The following is a 23299-nucleotide window of genomic DNA, read 5'->3' as shown; positions in this document are numbered from 1 at the left end:
CAAATACATAGGCTATGTGAACCACAAACTAAAGCATAAAATTTTAATACTTGTTCTAGTTCAGCCTTTTTTATTGAGCATTATTATGTAGTTTTCATGACATGCCATACCAATATGGCAGCTCCTTGCTCAATAATGTGTTGCTAGTGATTTTGAGCTGTTGCATTTTTGTGGTAGCTTACCTACCTATGCTAAGTCTACAAAAGTCATCAGCAATGCAGGTGACCCAAACTATACAAAATAGAAAGCCAATAGCTATTTTAAAATTTCTCTTACTGTATTTATTAGAAATTAATTCAACACATCATTCACAGATGAAGCTTCACTTAGAATAATGAAGAGTAATCTTCTGATAACTATTCACTATTTTTCATATTTGTTTACAGCCTCAAACTATTGGATACAACAGAAATGTGAATATTGTTCCATATTAAATTTGTATGTAATTAAATGATTAAAATACATACATGTATTTTTTACTTCAAAATTATGTACAGTGGAACCTCGGTATACGTCTGCTTTAGAATACGTCCAATTCGGAATACGACCTGTTTGGACGAAACAAATTTTGCTCGGTATACGACTTTTGTTTGGTATACGACATAATTCAATTATATGCACCATCAATAAACAAGTAGCACTATCGGTGTACTACACCAGACTAGACGTTTGCAGTGCAACAGTTTATAACTTTGTTAAATTTCTTCTGATTTTAATTCATAAGTAAAATTTTATTATTTTTATTAATCACGAAGTGCAAAAAGGCAAATGGAAAGTGACAGAAAACTAGAAAAATGACTAGAATTACAATGGAAATGATAAAAGAGATTGTTGAGAAATACGAAGGTGGCATGTGTGTTCGAGGTTTTAACTGTTGCCTACCATATTCCGAGAACGACGATATGGACAATCACAAAAATAAAGACATTATTAAATCTGCTAACATTGTGAAAGGGGTTAAATCAATTTCTAAACAGAGATCGGAGACATTAGATCATGTTGAGAAATTGCTTTTGCTTTGGATAACTGAAAAACAGTGCTGGAGACAGCGTATCAGAAGCAATTATTTGCGAGAAAGCTAAAGATACACGATGATCTCACAAAAAATCAAGCAGGAACTAGCCAGGAAAGCGAGGTGTTTAAAGCCAGCCATTTTTTTTACACGAGAACGGATTAATAATTTTTACATTACTTCTTATGGGAAAGGTTGGTTTGGTGTAAGTCCAATTCGGTATAAGTCCAAACATCGGGAACGGATTAAGGTCGTATACCGAGGTTCCACTGTATTTTCTTTCAGGAAAGTTTATTCACATTAATAATTTCATAAAATAAAATTTGTAGTTTTAAAAATGGTAAAGTTAGATTATTCTGTATTGAATATAGCACTTTTACATGTTTTTTGTAAAATAAAAATCACTATGAACATATATTATTTTATTTTGGCACAGTGATCATAAAAGATTGCCAGCTTCTAGTATATATTAATGCAAGATTGTTATAATTATTGACTGATATCAGTGAAGTAAAAACAAAAACTATGAATAAAATATATATACAGTAGAATCTCGATTATCCGGACTAATTGGGGATGAAGGTAGTCCGGATAAGGAAAAATCTGGATAATCGAAACAAATACTTTAATTTGTCTTTTAATGATAATACAACACATTTTCTTTTCAATGACATATCGGTAATATTAAAAGTAAATACTGTATTTAAATCGTGATCAAATTTGTAAGAAACAAACGTTTGTATTGAATTTGGACTACTACTGACCAACGCTAACAGACTACCTATTGTTAAAAGGCCCTCTGCTGGCGCAAGAAAACGGATTTTATAAAATAAAAAGCAGTTGAAACTGCATTTTTATGAATAAAAATTTGACAAACTATTTATCGTTTTATGACGAGTAAAATTTTTTATCGCGTTCACGGCTTTTAAGTAATGCATAAACCTTCGAGGCGCGAGGCCCTTCAGACGCGAGGCATAGGCGGTGGCTCACGTCGTCCATGCCTTACGCCGCCCTTGGTCATAGAAATGATGTAATTTGAATATAAATTACTGTATTTATAAATATGTATGTCAAGTTATATTTTTATTACTACATAAAACATATTTAAGAGTTTACGACCACTGTGCTGGGTTAGATGTTGTTGAAACAAAAAAAGTTATGCATTACATCACGTACATAAACAGTGTCGTAATTCGCCAAGTGCAAATCAGCAAATTCGTAAAATTTTTGTTTATTTTGAACAATCCGGATAATCGAAAATCCGGATAATGGAGGTTCCGTATATATCCGTATATATAAAATTTATCAAAGCTACAAAATTGTTTCCATGTTCCATCGTTACAAACACCAGTTACTCAAAAAATATCAAAATGGGATTGATCATTCAAATAAAAAATAATTACAGTGATACTTGCTTAAATGCATGTATTATTTTCTTTCCTCGTTCTTTTCAAAAACATTGATTGGCTACTGATTTTATGACACAAAAAAAAGATTTAAAAAAACCTATCGTAAAAATCATTATAGTGATTCAGATCAGTAGTATTAATAATAGTATTAAAAATAATAATTTATTATTTGTAAGAAACAGTAAGAAAATTCAAATAATTAAATTATTTTTTTCTTTCTCTTAAAGATTATTATTGCTGATCCAAGTCAGAGTGATGCAAAAGATATTTTCAAATTAGCAGAATCATTTTATGTCCATAAAGCTCCTGTCAGGTAAAACTTACAATTGCAATTTTTACGACTATTATTTGTGTTTATATAGAACAATATTTGCTATATATACTATGAATTGCTTTATAAAATATTTTTAAATGTATTTCTAAATAAATTTAATTATAACTGATGATTAAAATTTTATTATAAGTATATTTGAGAAGAAACTTTATTTATGATTTAACAGTTTGTTTATTTTCTATTTCTGAATGTAATAAAAATTTTATTAACAAATGCAATAACTTAAACACATTAAAACAATGATCATAATACATACATATTTATAAACTAACTTGATTAGTTTTACATAAGAATATTGAGTTATGTTCATTGTTTAAATGCATAAAAAAATTATTTTTTGAATTATATATTAACTCAATAATTAAAATTACTGAATATTATTAATGAATTTGCAGATTAGTTATTCTTTATCCAGACTAAATAATATCAAATAAATGTATTAGGATGGTCCTTATTTTTAAGTTTTTGAAAATTTGGGAAGGACATATTTTGAATCTGTTTCATTATGAAAGAATAATTTTGGGTAAAAGTTTTGTTACTTAAGAAGAATCACTATTGTATTGTGATTCAAAATGCATTTAATCTTATATTAGCCTGAAAATAAAATTTGTTAATACAAGCATTGAATATGAGTTTGCTGCAGTTCTAGACAAGTGACATTTGGAATAGAATATTAGTACCAAATTTATTATTAATTTGGTTTACAAACTAAAAAAGGTTTGATATAACACATTTATAATCCAAACCTCAAAAATATAATTAAAGTTTGTTCATTTTTAATAATAATTAGGAGTTCAATACCATAAACTGAAAAAGTATGTACTTAGCATTGCAGTATGTTGCAATGCTAAGTACAGGACACCACTTACTGTCAAAATAGAAATCTCATGTAAGAACAGCAGTAAGAACACAATGTCATCTTGTGACATTGTAGCATGGAAATGATCAACTGTAAATTTTAAATGCTTAACATGGTAATGTTAAGCATTTAAAATTTACAGTTGTGAGTTTTTGTTGTTGTTTCCAAATTTCTCACAAAGGAGATGTTAATAGGTGTATATCAATGTTTCCCAATTTTCTTGATTAGTGATACACTTTGAGTTTAAGATTTCTGCAACACACCATAAATTTAAAATAAAAACGTTTAAGATTTAAAATAATGGCTTTTTTAAAAAAGTTTGATAATATGGAAGTTAAACCTACCAAGACAAAAACTCAATTTTACAAATATACTACAAAAATAAAAAGTCTAATTGAATTAATATGTAGAGAGTTAGTATCAGTCTTTAAACTCTAAAACTGCAATGTTTACAGAAGCTCCAAAATGTTGGTATGCCTGTATACGCAAAGATACAAGCAATTTTTATGAGGGAGCTGCAAATTTTGCAATAATAGGCATTTTAATGAATACCTCCTTCTCCCTTTGGTTGGCTGGCAGTAAAAAGATAAATGAAATTTTTAAAAAGTTTGTTTGAAATTCTAAAAAAATATTTAATATTTCCATGACATACCTGTGGCACTTTTGCAACACACAGGTTGGGAAATATTGCAGTATATTATGTATTGTTTCTATAAGAATTATTTAAAATCTTTAGAGAACCAATTAGAATATATTGATTCCATTCTTGGAAATGATGAAAATATTTCATGGGTCATATCAACCCATGATAGCGGGATGGAGAGTCTGAATTACTAAAGTTAACTGTCTCACACATTTTACACATGTAAACAGTTAATTTTTTAATAAATTATTTAAATGTTTGAAAATTAATCATTAAATTTAAAGAAAATATTTTAACATGCTTTTGCTACTATAATGATCTTATTCATTATATCAGTCAATTGTAAATGATTAATTGTAAAATTATAAATAATTTTTTTCAAAGGTACAACCAACTAATATAGATTTCTTTTTCTTTGTTATATTTTTAAAATAAGAAACATTAAAAATCACAATGATTAATGAATACTATTTATCTCAATTTAGTTAATAAAATGCTTAAATTTAATTGCCGATTTAAACAAAAACAAAATTTAAAAATTTGTCAAATTCAAAGTTAAGGAGAAATCATTATCTGAAGTTGAATATTTTAATTTATTTAATTAAAAAATTTACTTTGTGTAACTTTCATTAATGTTTCATTGATTTGTCGAACTTATAATTGATGGACTTTGTATAAATGTCAGGTAATTAAAATAAACTCAAATGATTTTTGAAATAAATAATAGAAGTTTTTAGTGAACAGATATAATGTATCTGATTGAATGAATCTAGATTTAAAAAAAAAAGTTTTACTACCAGTAAAATAATAGAAAATATACAATGATTTTTATTTTTATGGATTATATTTTAATAGGCTGCATGTATGTTATGTGTTTTTAAAATTACATAATACTAAAAGTAATAAAAATAAAAAAAGAGAGAAATTCCTAAATATAAGATTATACATACTTAATTATTTGACAAAAATGATCTCTCAGTTTAATGTTTTGAATAAATTTTTGAAATTTTCTTGCTATTCTTATCTGTAAAAATAAAATTTTACATTATAAAGTGTGTATGACTGTATGTCTATATATATATAATCACTTTTAGATCAATGTTTTAAACATTCAAGTTATTCAGTATTTTATACAATGACTTATAGATTATATACAGTGTGTTTTTACTAATTGAATGCCACTTGATTTGAACCCATTTAGTTTATTTTTCTGCTAAATTTTTTAGCCAAAAACAAAAAAAAAATTATAGCTTACACAGACACAATGTAGTGACAATTTTCAAACACTAGGCAAATTTTCATCTTTTTATTCAGTTGAGCACATATGTTTTCTTTTCATATGATGATATCTGCGGTTTCTATATTAGTAATTAATTTCTATATTATAAATTATAGATTATTTTTTAAATTAATATGTACTACACAGTTCAAAAAATTTTATTTATATTTATTTGTCTGTAATTCTTTTCAGTTTCTTTTTCTTTACATATGTAACTCGCTAATCTGAACAGCCCCGAGTAATAATTAGTTTGGATTACCAAGAGCGAACTGTTACACTATTCTACACTTACTAGAAAAAAGATTGTTTTATCTAGTAAAGTCAAATAATAGGAAATCATAAACTCTGTTCAGATTTATCATAATAATTAATATTTGATATGAAAAGAAAATTTTAAAGATCAATAAAGTTTTTATTTTTTTCATTTTGTTCCAAATGAATAAAGGATGATTTTGCACACAGAATAGATGATGAAAATTATTTGCATGAACCGAACTTAATTCAATATTAAGCCTTAAATTATAACCATTTTGTTGCCTGTTTGAAGTTTTATACTTCAATTTTTTGATAAATATATGATTTGTTACTAACAAATATAGTTTTATGAAATGTATAAAATTTACTCTTTTGATTTTATATTAATACATTAGATTATCTATTGCTAGTAGAATTCTTTCATTTAGTTTAATTATAACAACTTTTCTGAAATTTTAATTATGAAACTATATGCATTATCATGTTTCACAAAGTATTTTACTACTAAAATGTAAATTTAGTTCTATAACATAGTGAATGATGATATTTTTATAAATTTTTAGTGTAATAATTAGAATATTTCATTTCTTTTTAGAACTAATTCTTTTCACCATTTAACAAGTCTAGTAGATATTTTTTAATAATTTGTTAAAAAAATATATTCATATCATAGGATTGGAATCATATTTGCTGCTAATCCTGATACTTCTTTGAATGGCTTTGAGAATGCTGGAGTAGCTCTTTTAAATGCCTTCAACTTTATTGCTCAAGATAAAACACCTTATGATGGCCTTTCTTTCATTACAGAAGTAATTTTTTTTTATTGCAGGATTGAATTAAAAATTCTATTATTAAAATTTTAATACTTAAAATGATTTATCTTACAATTTATTTTATCAAATATTTGTATTAAACATTTAGGTTTATGCAACAAGTGAAGGAAAAGAGTTTACACCTGAAATTGTTAAAAATCATTTTCATTCTAAGTATCCAAATGAAGATTTAGAACTTATTTTTGGGGATGATTCAGATTATGATACAGGTCGAAGGGTAAATTTTACTTGTAAAAGTATATTTATTAGTTATAAAATATTTTTAAAAAATTAAATAAGTAATAATTTTATTTTATAGTTGGCATGGGATTTCATAAATAGAACTGGAATTGGTAATCCTCCTCAAGTGCTTATAAATGGAGTTGCATTAAAACAGTCTCAGGTTATTAACTACTATATGTAATAAGTTTAATGATTTTTTAAGAATATTTTAAATGAGATTATATTTTTAGTTGAATGTAGATATGTTTGAAGATGCAATACTAACTGAAGTTATGAGACAAACTCCTTTTATTCAAAAAAGTGTGTATAAAGTAAGTAATGAAATAGTTAACTATTGCTGAATTTTCTTAAATTTATTTTTAATGACGATTTTAAATAATTTTAGGGAGATCTATCTGATTTTCACAATGTTTTAGATTATCTAATGTCTCAGAAAAATGTCATGCCAAGATTAAATCAAAAGATTCTTACCCCTGGAAAGAATTTTATTGATTTAACAGGAGTAGTAGGTAAATATGATTAATACATTTAATGTAGTTTTCCATATTTTATTTATGAAAAATTTTAATTACTTTTATATGAATTAAAGTTGAAGGAATCAATCAAGCTGATTTACCATATATGTCACAAAAAGACTTTGCAACAACGTTTGCTGCACATATGAATTATTTGACAAAAAGAGGTAAGTATCAACTTTGTTTTTCATAATAAAATGTATTTAAAAACAATTTCCATACTGCCTCCAGCATATTAACTTAATATTATATAATATTATACCCAACTGAAGAGAGGCAAATTTACACATCTGAAAATCATATTGAAGTCAATAAAAATGATATGATAAAACAGTCACATTAAAGTCATTTGTGATCAATATGATGTTTAGGTTTGAGGCAATGGCTAATAGAAAATTAAATATTTTTTTGTCTTATCTTTTAAATACTTATTTTTCAAACTTTTTATATTTTTTTTATCGTAATGTTATTTTGATTATTGATATTTTGGGACATATTTTAAAATATATAAACCAAAATAGAAAACAATTATGGCAATATTGTTTTCAAACTAAAAAAATGATAACTGAGATAAAATTATTTATGAGATAAATTATATGTTGTTTTTTGTTTAGCTGATAGTTATTTTAAATTTAAAAAAATCTCTTTTCTGTTTTCTATTTAAATTTACTGTAAGTCAACTTTACAATAAAAACTTGTTCTTGTTACTTTTTATATATTTTCATTACATTTCAATTTTTATTCAGGAATTTTAAGAAGTTTCTATATTTGAAATTTAATTTGATGTAAATGTGTTCCTTTTACAGAAGAAGTAGTGTTTAGACCATTAACTTGGTGGATAGTTGGAGATTTAGAAACACCTGAAGGCAGAGAACTGCTGAATGCTGCACTTGTTCATCTAGTATGTAGTAATTTTTGAATAATTATTATTATTTGAAAAAAGAAATGTTATTTTATTAAAATGGTTTTCTTAATAAAATAACATTTAAAAAAAAAATACTTAAATTGTTTAACAATAAATTATTTTAACATCTTTATAATGCATATCTATAAAAAAAAATCTATTTTAGTGAATTAAATAATAATTTTTTTATATTTTTAATATTATATGGATCAGTGTTTCTTAACAGGGGGCTGCGGCCCCCTGGGGGTCCGTAAGAAGTTTGCCGGGGGCCGCCAGATTATGCAAAATTTTCTTCAGAATATAATAAAAAGAAAATTGATGTATAACTGAATATCGTATTGAAAAGTGAAATAAGAAAGATAAAGTTATCGTATTTAGTTTTTTTTATTTATTTCTTATTTTTTCCTACATACAACTTTGTTAGCACAGAAGAAATAAATGCAAATATGCTACTTACACCACACTATTTACTTCTTTTATTTCAAAGTAATTCTAAGAAACTATTAAAACTATTAATGCTTGGAATTTTGCATACAAATTCGTGCAGAAAATCCTCCTGTTTTCAGCAGCAATGAAAAATTTGCTGCCTTTTGCAAGTACGTATTTTCAAATATTTTTCATTTTTTCTATGAATTTTTAAATGTTTCTTATTTTATTTTTTGTTAAAAATTAATGAACATTTATGTTTAATTGTAGAGTTTGAATGTTATTTAAATAACTTTATTATTTTATTAGCTATGTTTTATATTTATTATATAAAAAAATGAAGCAATAATAAAAAATCAATTTATTATAGATAATTTAACAAATATATATTATTATTAAAAAATGGGGGTCGCAAAAAAATTATGAAATATTTGGTGGGTCACGAGTATAAAAAGGTTAAGAACCACTGATATGGATAATTATTTATATTTTGTCAAAATTATGTAATTATAACTTATGTAAGCACATTTGAGCAATTACTACAATTTTTTCCTAGTCAATTAATTCAGATATTTCCATGTTAATATTTAATTGTTAATACATACATTACAAAGATACTCTTTGAAAAAATAGCTCAAGTAATCAAAATATGACTTGATATACAAAGTCTTTATAATTAAGTTCCATTTTGAAATGGCTATAAAAGAAAAATTATTGGACAAAATGTTACGAAACTTGGTAATAGTTTACTGGAAGTTATAGGATTTTATTTTCTGTAAAAAAAAAATTGTTCAAAACCAGCATGAAATGGCACTGTATGCAATATTGTTAAACAAAATAAGACATGAAGACATCAGTTGAAAATGTTTTTAATCATTTCTAAAATGTGTTATAAAGCTTGTTTAATGTGGCATCCACCATTTTATGAAAGTAAGTTAAATTGCATTACTGTGTTCTCAACAGTAGCTCTTAGCGTATCAGGAAGAATGTTACAGACATGTTGGTGTATCTCATTTTTCAATTCTGCCAAATTGTTCATTTTTATTTTCAACCAATGTCTTCATGTCTTATTTTGTTTAACAGTATTGCATACAGCGTCATTACTCGCTGGTGGTAAATTTTTGAACTATTTTTTTGGAGGAGGAATAAAATCCCATGATTTCCTGTAAACTATTACAAAGTTTGATAATACAGTAAACTCCTGATTATCCGGGCTAATGGTGGGGAGAGGTGGCACGGATAATTCAGCCTATAATTATTTATTTCTAAAATACAACATGTAGATTCACCTTTTTTGAAATTTTTCAATTAACGTTAGTTTTTGTTTTATGACAAGTACGACTTTCTTTCGATTATTAGGCATTTTAAGGGTACTTATCTGAAAATTTAAAAAAAAAAAACATCTTATTTTACATAATTTTACACTAAACGTATTTGTGGGAGAGTTATATCAAATCTTAAATTGTAATACATATTATAACATGCAACTAAAGAAAACTTTGTATAAATGTACTCACTATTATTTTCTCCTCTGAAAAGAAACATCCAGCGTGAAAGAAGCAGCCTAACTAAAACCAGTCCAGCTGACTTCATATACCCCCACCCACCTGCTTCAAACATCTAAATATGAACACATGCACACTTAGAGGATGTGTAAACATGAAAGCAATTAACTATTTAAAAAATACATACACATATAATTATTTTTTTTTAAATTAAATTCATGCATGGATAATCTGCAAACCGGATAATCCGCACACGGATAATTGGGAGCTTACTGTATTTTGTCCAGTAATTTTTAATGGCCATTTCAAAGTGAAACTTTAATTGTAAAGTCCCCCTGTACTTGCAACAACAATAATGATTTGAAAGGAAAGATTTCATTTCGAAACTGATTTTTTTCTATATTATAATAATACCTTCTATTGCCTTTTTACAATGCAGTAATACTTATTATTCTCTACATTTTACATATTATCATCATAATTATATCAACTGTTTAACTGATATAATTATGATGATAATGTGTGGAACTTTATAATCTCAATGAATTTTGAATAATATGTGCGAAGATGTTTTCACGAAAATTACCTAGACATAAATCATTGTATAAAAATGTTTGTTAATATGAAGAAAACAAAAGTTACTATTATGTATTCTGTTATTCTATAATATATATATATATGAAAGGGGTGAAGATTGACAATACTGTCATTCTACACATTGTTTAATCTAGAAGTTGGTGATATATCATTGTACTATACAATGTTTTAAATATGCAATCACTAGCTTGGAAAGACAGACATGATCAGCATGGTGATGTCTTCAATTACAGAAAACAACACATTTTTCCTGTTTGTATTAATAAATTTTAATGCAATTTGAAAATCCATTACATAATACAATATAAATATCGATTTTAATTTAACAAAAAAACAATTATTATAAATATTGTTCTGTGGAAATGCATCTTTAATGATTTATTTTCATCACTGGTAGATGATGAGGATGATGATTTAGAGATGGATAATAAAGAGTAAGTGTTTGCAAAGCAAAAATTGTAAGGAGAACAACTTACGATTACATAGTTCAAAAACAAATACTTGGTGATTTTAATGAACTATAGAAGGTACAGTATAAATTTGAAATGGAAACTACAACAAGGCAAATTTGTTTTCATTTTATATTGACATTAAATTATGTCATACATATATATGTCTCTTTAATCCAAAAAATTACAAGAATTCTGGTATACTATCTTACAGCCTTTAGGTCAGGAACATCCTTTATTGAAGATACAGGTTACATATGCATTTCGGGCTTATTTTATCTTTAAGCCCCTCTTCAGTGCTATATTAAAAATTTTAGAACAGTTAGTAATATAACAATATAACACATGTAGATTATATCCTCTGACATAAAAATCTATTTTATCATACCAAAAAAAGGTTATTTTTGTAAATAATTTTAGAACGTTACTGTAATTACAGTTACCCTACTACTGTTTGAGATTAAAAATGTATCTTCGGGAATTTTTGGTGACTCTTTAGAATTTTAATGTAATATGATATATGCCCACTTTAAAGGTAATGTATTTAAAAAAGAAAAAACTTCCTTGTATTATAAAAATATTTATATATTAAATTTTTATGGTTTATTTATGCTTATTGAATAAGGATTTATGAATAATGTAAAAAAAACCCAGAAGTATCATATAGTGTGGCAGAAGGATTTGTAAGAAAAAATCGTGAAAATCTTTTTTTTTAATATAGCACTGAAGAGGAGCTTAAAGATAAAATAAGCCCGAAATGCATATATAACATGTATCTTCAATAAAGGATGTTCTTCACCTAAAGGCTGTAAGAGTCTACCAGAATTCTTGTAATATTTCGGATTAAAGAGACATATATATGTATGAACGAATAAACAGCTACCATAACAGATAATTAAATTGTCTTGTGTGTTGTTAATGTGGATATAACTTAGGTTTTAATTTTTTGAAAAAGGTGAGTGTGTAGTGAATGCAAATTACAATAATCAAATTTCAAGAAAACAATTTGGTTAATAATAATAATCTTGGATCACGATTACAATTTCCAGCATTTAATTCCCATCTCAGAATCTATTTTAGTGTTTGTAAGAAAATTCATCAACAGTAATTGTAAATGATTACAAATGTTTTTGTATTTTTTTCCCCCTCATTTTAATGAAATAAGTGAGGACTTAGTGTGAGTTTAAATATTCTTAGTCTATATTAGTGTATATAGTACACCACAATCAATGTTTGAAAATTAGAATTGCTTCTCTCTAACCAAAAAGTGTGTAGATACTTCAGTTCAGCTAGCTTTTCAAATTAAAAATATATTTTTCATTTATTGTATTAGATGTTTTTTTTTTAATTATTATTACTATTATTTGAATATAACATTTACTGTATTTTCCTTTAGTAAATTAATTTATACTATTAATGTTTCAGAAAACAAGTAATGAAATACGTATTGGAATTGTTCACAACCCCTTAAATCCAGACTCTTTTAAAGAAAGAATAATTACTAAAGCTGTGTATGTCAGCACAAAAGTTCTAAATCGCAATCATGCAAAGTTATTCATTACAAAATTAATTAAAACAACAAATGCAATTCAGCTACTAGAAGGAACAAGAAAACCAATTGATTTTGCTCTTTCTGTAAGTGTACAATTCATTAAAATGAAATTAAAATGTTTGCAGACTTTTTAACATAAGTTTTAATTTTTCAAAGGATATGAATTCAGATGAGTATCAAGCTACATTGGAAAAGGAAGATGATCAGTTTTTAGCATTTCACAGTGCTTTTGCTCGGATAGTATTAGGTTTAGCTCCAGGAGCCCGAGCTGTTGTAGCTAATGGAAAGGTACTTTCTAATCTAAATGGATATATTTTTGGAAATTATTTTTTAAAAGATGTTAAGTGTAATTAATTTTAAAATATAGATTATAGGCCCCTTTGAGTCTGGGGAGGAATTTTTAGATGATGATTTCAATTTATTGGAAAAATTTTCCATGAATGTTTATGGTGAAAAATTAAGTAAAGAGCTAAAGGGAGAAAGTGAAACAGCTGAAGCAGACAGGTAGAATAATTTTTACTTGAGTCATTTAAAAGTTATATATATTTATTTTAGTTTTTCTGTTCCACTCTTCTATAGTTGTCATCCATTTTTCATAGTTTTTGAAGATTTATAAATTTAATACTTTTTATATAACAATTTTAAATTTTAAAAATATATTCAAGATTATAAATTTAATAAAACAATAAAATCAATCATACTTTCAGAAAAATGTAAATGAATCATTTTCTTGTTTAGTAATATAATGATGAAAGCAACATCTGTTCTGTTAGCCCAAACTAACTCAAGAACAAGGCATGATATCAAATTTTATGCTGATAAGCATAGGTAAGGGTTAAATTTGAAACAATTTTAATTGAAAGCTTCTGAAGTATAAACTAATGTAATGTTAAATTTTTAGTGTGTTAAAAATTCCAGCATCTGATCCGGATGAACCAGCACATGAATTAATAGCCATTGTTGATCCAGTATCTAGAGGAGCTCAAAAACTCTCTGCGATTCTCTTGGTTCTTCAAAGAGTGATTAATTCTCATTTAAAAATATTTTTCAATTGCATTGATAAACATTCTAGTATGCCATTGAAAAGGTAAATTTATTTTAAGGTTGCTTTTTCAGATGGTATTGATATTAATTACATTTAAAATTGCACTCTAGTTTTTTTCGTTTTGTGTTGGAACCAGAATTACACTTTACCTCAAGTAAACAAACTGTACTAGGACCAATGGCACGATTTAATAAATTACCTACAACTTCTTTGCTTACTCTTGGAATGATAACACCAGAAAATTGGATGGTGGAATCTGTCAGATCTCCATATGATTTGGATAATATTCATTTAGAACAGGTAATTATTTTGGGAGCAGAATACAAAAAAAAAATGAATAAATTTATTGAAATATGTTACTTTTGTAATTAAAATTAAAATGTAGAATTAAAAAAAGATTAATTTTTAAAATAAATTTCTCTTTTATTACAAAATTTTTAAAAATTACAGTAGAGCATCATTTATCCAAAAGCCGATCAACCGAAACGTCGGTTAAGCGAAAGCATTCCAGTCATGCTGAATCAAACATTTTTTATACTAGATTAACTTCCAAAGTATAATTTTTTTTGTTTTTATATTTTTCAATATATTTATTTCGTTTGTACAAAATAAAGAAATAATTTTTAATGATACAGTAGCCATGATTATTTTTAAAAATTCTTGTTAGGCTTAACATCGACGAAAATTCAACACAAAGCAACACGCAACAGAGAAAAATTTCAGTGTGGGATAGGTTCACATATATTTTTTGTACATAATCAGTTAACTGAAAAATAAGTTATCCGAACAACCCCAGTCCCCAATTGATTCAGATGAATGATGCTCTACTGCATTTACAAAAGTTTAAAAATTATGATATTTGATCAAATAATAATTTTACTTATTAGAACATCATTTCTAAGTTGTTTGCTCTGTTTTTCATATTATCTTCATGCACATTTTAAAATATAGTTAAATTTCTTTTTTATAAAATAAATTTTACTTGAAATTAAAATACATTGTAAGTTGATTAATGTAGTTTTTTAAAAAAATTATTAATAATAATAAATAAATAAAAACAAATCAAATATACATTAAGCAAGGAATTTTTCAAGGAGATTCATTGAGTTCTCTTTGCTTCTGCCTTGCACTTAACCCTCAGTCTAACATTGAACAAAACACAATATGGCAACATCAGACACAACAAAACAACACTGTTCACATTATCACACCTCATGTACATGGACAATATCAAACTTTATGCATCCACACAGAATTAACTTTATCATCTCTTACAAATTACACACACACAATCAAATGATATTCAAATGGAGTTTGGTCTAGACAAATGTAAAACACTCCACATTGAAAAAGGAATTTTGAAGAAAGGAGACAGTCTCCTTTGTACTTAGAAGTGGAGATGATATTGAATCTATGGAAGAGGTTGAGTTTTACAAATATTTAGGATTCCAACAGGCCAAACTTAAAAACAGAACAAAGGTTAACACTTGAATATCAGAACAAATTACATGCTTGCCTAATGATTAGAACTTACCTAAATGCAAAACATACTATTAAAGCAATTAATATGTAGTTTGTCCCTGTACTCACTTATTCTTTTGGAGTTATACACTTGACATGCACAGATCTCTAGTAACTCCAAAGGAAAACAAGAACAACACTTACTAAGCATAAACAATGTCATCTGAAATCATTGTAAAAAGACTAACACTTCCTCATAAAGAAGGTTACCGTGGCCTGACTAATAAAGTCAACCTGCATTACAAACAAACTCTGACACTGCGGGAGTTTTTCCACAAAAAAAACAAGAAGCATCAAGATTACATAAATCTATAACTCTGGCAGACAGTAACCACACATCTCTTTTAAACTTACACTCTGAACACCTGGACATAGCTCAACACACAAATAATATAGACACCACTAAGCAGTCATGGACCCAAAAGCATTTCATGGCAGATATGCCTATACTTAGTTCAAGACTGTGTTGACTAAACTGCATCAAACTACTTGCTGAATAGGGGCTGCATGTTTGGAGAGAGAGTGGGGTTTATGGTTGCCATTTGAGATCAGGTTGTAAAGTACTATTATTTTTTTCGGATTGCTCTACAACAATTCTGGTATCAGAAAGAGCCGTTACCTAACGGGTACTTTACGCGGGTTTGCGTTTATTCTTGCCAGGCCTGGACTTTTCGCGTGCACCGAAGAAAATTAAGGACAAGTTAGTCAAAAATCAAAAAAATATTTAATAAAGATCCAGAAATACTATTTACAATATGTACAACAATCAACAAATTTATTCAATAAAATCAAATCCAAAGTCAACCTGACAAACTCAATCTTATTCTAACTTAGAACTATTCCCCTTGGAATTCTGACAAAAATCAATCCTTAACTTAGGTACAGAATATCTTATAACTACAAATCCTAACCGTCACCTCAATTATACTAGGAACCTTTTTCTCAACTCAAGACTTTTCCTATTCCTCGATCTACAAATCGAATACTGCAATCGCCTTGGACTATTTCCTATTGGACACCTCGTTCACTACTACTAGCACACCAACGCTTATTCTTTTCAGGAGCTCACCTCTGCCGTCTTCACTTGAGCTACGCTATTTATAGTCTGAGGTGATGTCACAGTTTCTAAGTGAGACACTCCCCTCATTTACATACTTACACGTAACATTCACTTTTTTCTTGTTTATCTGGTAGCTTAATTCCCGACAATACTTTGTTAACCTTTTACAGTCTTTTGTTGAACAATTATCGGGATGTTTCCTTTAAGGTTTAACAAGTTCCTAAAAGTCTGTGGGTCTTCCCCCCCTTTCAGTGCAGACTTACTATCTGCCGCTCGGGCGTGCACGTGAGTGCGAGTATTAGCTATGGTGCTTTCTTTTTTTCGTCGGTGAGTTGGTTTTATCTTCTCTTTTTAACTTTCTAAGGTGACGGGTGAGGAAACCTTCGTCCTAACTAAACATGAGCCCCAAACAAAAATATAATAAAAGCAAAATAAAAGTAACTAAAAATAACGCTCAGACTTGGTTCCTTACAAGATCATAAACACTAAAAACTACAGAAAACACATCCTAAAGGATACATCAGTCACAAATGACTTTTGCAGAAAATGCTACATTTTGCCAGAAACAATACAACATATAACTTCTGGTTACAAGCTCTTAGTACAAACAGACTATTTACATAGGCATAATCAAATAGTAAATATAATACACCAAGAGCTTGCACAGAAATGCAGATTATTAAACATCCAGGTGCCATGCAAATATATGCAATGGGCAGTTTTAGAAAATGACGCATACAAAATACACTATAACAGAGCCATAATCACAGATAAAACAATTTATCACAATAGACCTGACATTACTCTCATTGACAAATGCAGTAAGATCACTTATATAATAGAATAAATAAGTAAATAAATGTTCCAAACACTCATAACATAAAAATTGCTCACACTGAAAAAATCAAGTACACTCCACTTGCTCAAGAAATAAGATAGATGTGGAGGATGGATAAGGTATTTATGTAAAGTACTATATTATTTTTCCGACTTTCCAACAATTATTGACACAACTGTGTGCCAGATACAGCTGTTCCCTAACGGGTACTTTACGCGGATTCGCGTTAGTGTGCCAGGCCTGGACTTTTAGCGTGCACTGAATTAAATACTGACCAAGTTTGTCAATAACAAAATCAACTATTTAATTGATAATTCTAATAATAACTATATACAATATTTAGTAAAATCCAATAACAAATTCAATGAAACTCAACAAGAATCAACCCAACAAAACTCAAATCAATCTAGTTTCTAACTTAAATCTATTCCCCTTTGGAATTCGACAAAATTCAAAGACTTAATTTATATACAATAATTCTTATGAATTATAGATCCTAATCGTCACCTCAATATACTAGGAACCTATTTCCTCAACTCTCAAGACTTTCTCTATTCGTTGATCCACAAATCGAACAACTTCAAAATCGCCTTGGAACTATTTGATCCTATCGGACACCTCTCTTTTGTTCACTGCTACCAAGCTCACCAAGCTCGTTGCTATCTGGAGTTCACCTCTCTCTCAACTTCACTTGACGTTCAGTTTTTATACTGTGAGGTGACGTCACAATTCTGAATGAGATCACTCCCCTCATTTACATACTTATTCACTAACAATAAATTTTTTTATATTTGTCTGGCAGCCTATTTTTCTGACAATACTCGTTAACCTTTTACATTATTCTTTTTTACAATTTTCGGGATGTTTTATTCTTTTAAGGTTTAGCGAATTTAAGTTGTGTTTGTGGGGTCTTCCCCCCCCCTTTTTCCTTGGTGCAGACTTACTTTTTTCCGCTCGGGAACGCAAGTGTGCGTGAGTTTTTTTTCTACAGCGCTTTTCTCTCGTTGGTGAGTTGGTTTCTCTTCTATTTTTAAGTTTCTAAGGTGAATGGTGAGGAAACCTTCGTCCTAACAAAACATAAGCCCCAAACAAAAATATAATAAAAAGCAAAATAAAAGTAAATAAAAATAATGCTCGGACTTGGTTCCTTACATTTATTGTACCTGTTGTACCTTGGTTCCTACACAAAAGTCTAGAAACATTAAACCTTAATAAAAACATATACATGGCACTACAGAAAGCTGCGTTGAACATGTGACATTCTTAGGAAGTTTCAACATACACCAATAATACAGCTTAATGTTACACTTGTTTAGGTAGCTATGTTTTGACTTTAGTCCAGCATAACACTTGGCACCAGCATCAGCTTAGCATGACATTCATAATAATAACTACCATAAATTTGTAAACTTCGTAAGGATTCTTCTTTATTTCCTATAAAATGACTGACTCTAGTTTTCAGTTGAACTTTTGAAATTTTAATATTTAATTATACTTAATTTGAAATAAGTAAATTGATACAAAATAAGATTTTCATGTTTAAATCAGAAAAGTTAACTAACAGCAATGAATTGAAAACAATTTTATCTTAAATTATTAATCAGTATAATATCTTCCTTATGTCTTCCAACAATATGTTGATATTGATACTTTCCAGGTGTGATATTGATTAATGTTAAGCTAAGTTCCAGCTTTGAATGACTCATTGATTATTTTTCATATTTAAATAAAAAGTAGTAATATTCTATATTTTTATATNTTTATTTATTTTTTTTTTTTTCACAAATTAAAAAAAAGATATAATACTATTTATAAAAACATTAGGTATGGAAACACATTATAAAAAGCTTAATTTTGTTAACATATTTTTGTAACCAATATTATACTTTGATATTGTTAACAAATGTTATGTTTGAATAACAAAGGATACTCTAGTCTGTTTAATAATAAACATAAAATATAATAATGATATCATTAGATCTAATATGGATATTGAAAGTTGGGGGAAAAGTATATTGCCACTTAATATTCTTAATATTTATCAAACAGAATAATTGTAAAAAATAAAATATATTAATATTAAATGGATTTTTGATGCAAAATATACAGCATAAAAGATAAACAGTTTATTTTATACAAATATTTTTATGTTGTTAATATTATGATGATAACCTGTCTTTCAAGTAAAAAATATATAATGAATATATTCCATCACATTTTTTATATAAATGACAACTTATATTTCAAAAGAAAATTATTATTAACATTATTTGCTTTGATTTCACTCTTATTGTCAAGATATCAATTTAACTTAGATAATTCCTTGAATATTAAACTTTCATACTTTATTTAAAATAATAGTGTTTTAAAAAATGTTTGTTAGATTCTTAAGTTATTTGTCTATAATTAGTTAAATTTGATTTTGAACAGTGTTTCTGTTTTCTTGATTATGAATCAAAATACCAACTTCACACTAATAAATGTAACTTAATACAATAATAATCAGTGATTGAGTTAATGTTAAAATTGTGCTATTTATATTTTGCTGTAAAAATTATATATATAAAACAAAAATTTTTGTTTGAATTTGCTACAAAAAGTGGGAATAATATAAATCTATAATTTTATACCAAAATTTTACAGTGAATATATTTTATTATTTACATTAAATATAAGTATATTTTTTTTATGATCAGAATAATTGTTGAACAAACTACATGTCTGTAATTTCACTAAAGAAAACTCACAATGAAATTAAATTACTAATTAATGTAGTTAATAATGATTACATATTTATGATAATTTTCTGAAAAAAATATCTTTTCATATAGCTTATATTGGTCTCCAGAATTATTGATTTTTACAAGACTTTAATTTAATGAGATTAATTTAAAATGTTTGTAAGAAATTATTTGAGAACTTCTTGAATTTGAATCTAAATTGTAATTTTTTGCTTCTACAAAAGCAGTTGTAATTTTTTAGAACATGAAAGCAAGATTTTCAAGAAAACAAAAAAAACATTAAAATAAAAATAACTATATACATATACAGGGTTCCTACACACCTGGAAAGTCAGGGATTTTCATTAGTGCTCAGGAAAGTCAGGGAATTTGTTAAAAATTGTCAAAAAGTCAGTTAATGTGTTTCCTTGGTTGTGCCTTATTGATTTTGTTTGCTGACAATATGGCTGACCAAGTGTAGCTGTCTGCAGGCAGCAAAAGTATTGTGGTACAATGCAACTTATGAAAAGGGGTACAGAATATTTTCAGGATCCAAAATTTCTCCCAAACATACACAAAATTTCCCGAAAATTACACAAACAAAATATACAAGCATACAACAATATTAATTGTTATTTTTAAAATACTTTTAGATCTTATAATAATGCATAATTAATACAGCAGTTTTAAGTTTGAGAGAAAAATCTAATTTTCTTAATAATCTAATGTTGATAGAAAGTTAAAATATTTCAAAATTTTTTTATCTCTTGCAATTTACACTTTCAATTTGAGGGCAGATGTTAATGAACTGATGGAAAAAAATGAGAATAAAGAACCAAAAATGATAAATAACTTAATATTAATTCAAATGGTATTAACTGTCCACAAAAAACCTTTATCAGTGTTGTGTTCATTACAATATCCACTAACGTTTTCAACCTCCACCGAGGTCTTCATCAGGTGTTGACTAAGCATTGTCTCCCCTTGACCATTAGAACGATGTCGTCCAAGATGAAAATATTGCACGTATCACATTTCACCCCTCCGCTTGTCCCCATTCGAATTCCTCAAATAGGTATCTTCATGCCTTCGCTATTGTTTCTCCATCTTTAAAGTTGATACAGGTGCTCCCAACATTGGCTTTGTAGATCTCCCAGGCCTCCAGGTGATGGACGTGATCAATTTGAAATGCCTGTTTGATTATATATAACTGTTAATTAGAAAGAATAACCAGTTAAAAAGTTGGAGAAGCAATAGTGTATATAGATAATAAGTTTAGTGATATTTTATTATGTTAATGTGCCATACCATAAGGGACGTGATGGTCTGGGAATTTGTACAAAGTTGGTCAGGGAATGTCACGGAATTTAGAACAAAAATTTTAGTAGGAACACCGTATATACAAAATTTTATAAATGTATTAATATAATTAATATACTAGATGTATTAGTACATAGATTATTATATTTTGCTTTATAAAATTATATAGTTTTATTGCATTTGATATGTTGAAGAAAGTTTGCATTTACTTTATAGAATTTTTAAAAATGTTATGAATTTAAGTTATAAATTATTGGATTTTGATATCTTTTTAAAAATTCTGTTTCAGGTTGAGAGTGGAATATATGCAGAATTTGAACTTGAACATTTATTGATAGAAGGTAGAACATTTTTTATATCTTAGATATCCAAAATTATTATTTATGTATTAACATAAATTAATTTTTACTAAATATAGTTTAAAATTAGTATAATTAATCTATTTCTTTACCATTATATTAAAAATCAAAATGAACATTTACATTAAAAATTTACAAAATGTTTAGAATCCCCTATTACAGTTTATACATTTTTAATTATAGACCATACAAACTTATATTCTAAGGAACATAAAAAATGTTTTTTTGAGTATACAGTAGAGCCTCGATTATCCGTCCTCCGATTAACCGACATCTCGGTTAACCGACCGTTCTAGTCGGCAAATTTCAAATGCCCGCTAGTGATGTGGCGCTACAATATTTGGCTATGTCTTGGCTACTTTAATATTATTTTTACGTGTTTTAGCTGGCAAAACTCATTCGACCATGAAAGGGAGCCCGTATTTAAACGAGGCTTAATTTTCTAATTTTTAACGATAAAATAGCGACGATTATTATTTTAAAAAATTTTTGTTAGGCTTAACATCGATGAAAATTCAACGCAAAATAGGTTAATAGCGATATACTAATATACTAATTACATGGGATATAATAATATACTACACTAATAATGGATTTTTTCATACTTTTTGGTTATCCAACTTTTCAATTATCCGACCAACCCTAGTCCCCAATTGGGTCGGATAATCGAGGCTCTACTGTATTAATAATGTTTATATTGAATTAGTTTAAGGCCAAAAAATGGTTGACTTATTTTAAAATCAAAAAACATTAATTCTTTAAATTTTCTATCTGTTATTTAAAGTATATTTTGAAATTATTAAACTTACACAGTAATCTTTTATATGCCATAAGATAATTCAGTAGTACAAAGGTGGACAAAAATCGCAGCACCTGGCAATGTTTCAAAAACTTTTATTATATATTTATAAAATAGAAAAATGTAATTATATTCATTAACATTTATTAATTTCTATAAGATGGAAAATCATATGTATTGTATGTATGAGTTTACAAACAAATGTGATATTACAAAAATGATAGAAATCCAACAAGGATAAAAAATTGACAATGATGTATATTTTAACACTATACTTTAGTATACTTTAAATATTTAAATTTATATTTAAGAATCTTTGCCTTTTCTAAGATATGTTTCACATACGATATGTAATTAATTAGGTTGTCAATAATAATACAAATTGATCAATTACTAAGCAATTCTTCAATGAATAAGATTACTCAATTTTATGGTTTTTAGTTTAGAAGAATATTTTGCAATAATGTAAGAAATTATAACTTTATTGTTATATAGTTATTATTTTGCATTTGTTGGTCTGCAATTTGAAAAAATTGTAGACCTATAAATTCCCACTATCTACTGTCTGTCTGGCCTGCCTTAATCTTGAGAGCAATTAGATAGATGAAAGTCAAGACCAGATATGGAAAGCTGAGGGGCAGGAAGCTCCAATTAACTATATACAAACTTACGGTTTGGGCCAGAAGTCACGTCACTTTAATTTAAAAATTTTCCCCTGAACAAAGTTATTAGATGATTGGCACAACTCCATTGCTAACAGAAAAAGTATGATGTACTGAAGCAAGACACTACTAAAAAAAAATTGAGAACATTGTGATGAAAAATTGTGTAGCCCAGCATTGT

The 23299-nt window shown here is 27.2% G+C and overlaps 2 protein-coding genes across 6 annotated transcripts in view; one reads left to right on the top strand and one right to left on the bottom strand.

Moving 5' to 3' along the window:
* The window catches only part of LOC111628546 (UDP-glucose:glycoprotein glucosyltransferase 1-like), a 99135-nt gene that overhangs the window by 57874 nt on the left and 17962 nt on the right, over window positions 1-23299 (top strand). For all 4 annotated transcript variants that reach the window (XM_023372360.1, XM_023372362.1, XM_023372359.1 and 1 more), the window contains 15 exons: window positions 2649-2734; window positions 6465-6600; window positions 6713-6841; window positions 6923-7006; window positions 7077-7157; window positions 7232-7355; window positions 7436-7528; window positions 8168-8262; window positions 12668-12877; window positions 12951-13082; window positions 13162-13298; window positions 13533-13622; window positions 13696-13881; window positions 13950-14139; window positions 21588-21639. In XM_023372360.1, the coding sequence (XP_023228128.1) occupies window positions 2649-2734; window positions 6465-6600; window positions 6713-6841; window positions 6923-7006; window positions 7077-7157; window positions 7232-7355; window positions 7436-7528; window positions 8168-8262; window positions 12668-12877; window positions 12951-13082; window positions 13162-13298; window positions 13533-13622; window positions 13696-13881; window positions 13950-14139; window positions 21588-21639 (1825 nt within the window). The remainder of the gene's footprint in view (window positions 1-2648; window positions 2735-6464; window positions 6601-6712; window positions 6842-6922; window positions 7007-7076; window positions 7158-7231; window positions 7356-7435; window positions 7529-8167; window positions 8263-12667; window positions 12878-12950; window positions 13083-13161; window positions 13299-13532; window positions 13623-13695; window positions 13882-13949; window positions 14140-21587; window positions 21640-23299) is intronic.
* LOC111628547 (protein Wnt-11b-1-like) overlaps window positions 21033-23299 on the bottom strand; it is a 45955-nt gene continuing 43688 nt past the window's right edge. For both annotated transcript variants that reach the window (XM_023372363.1, XM_023372366.1), the window contains 2 exons: window positions 22467-22530; window positions 21033-21170 (listed from right to left, as the gene is read on the bottom strand). The gene's annotated coding sequence lies outside the window, so the exon portion shown is untranslated. The remainder of the gene's footprint in view (window positions 21171-22466; window positions 22531-23299) is intronic.

The sequence above is a fragment of the Centruroides sculpturatus genome, unplaced genomic scaffold, assembly GCF_000671375.1.
Source record: "Centruroides sculpturatus isolate CEXI.00-Female unplaced genomic scaffold, Cexi_2.0 scaffold217, whole genome shotgun sequence".
In the NCBI taxonomy this organism is placed as follows: Eukaryota; Metazoa; Arthropoda; class Arachnida; order Scorpiones; family Buthidae; genus Centruroides; species Centruroides sculpturatus.
This window is presented reverse-complemented; position numbering and strand designations above follow the sequence as displayed.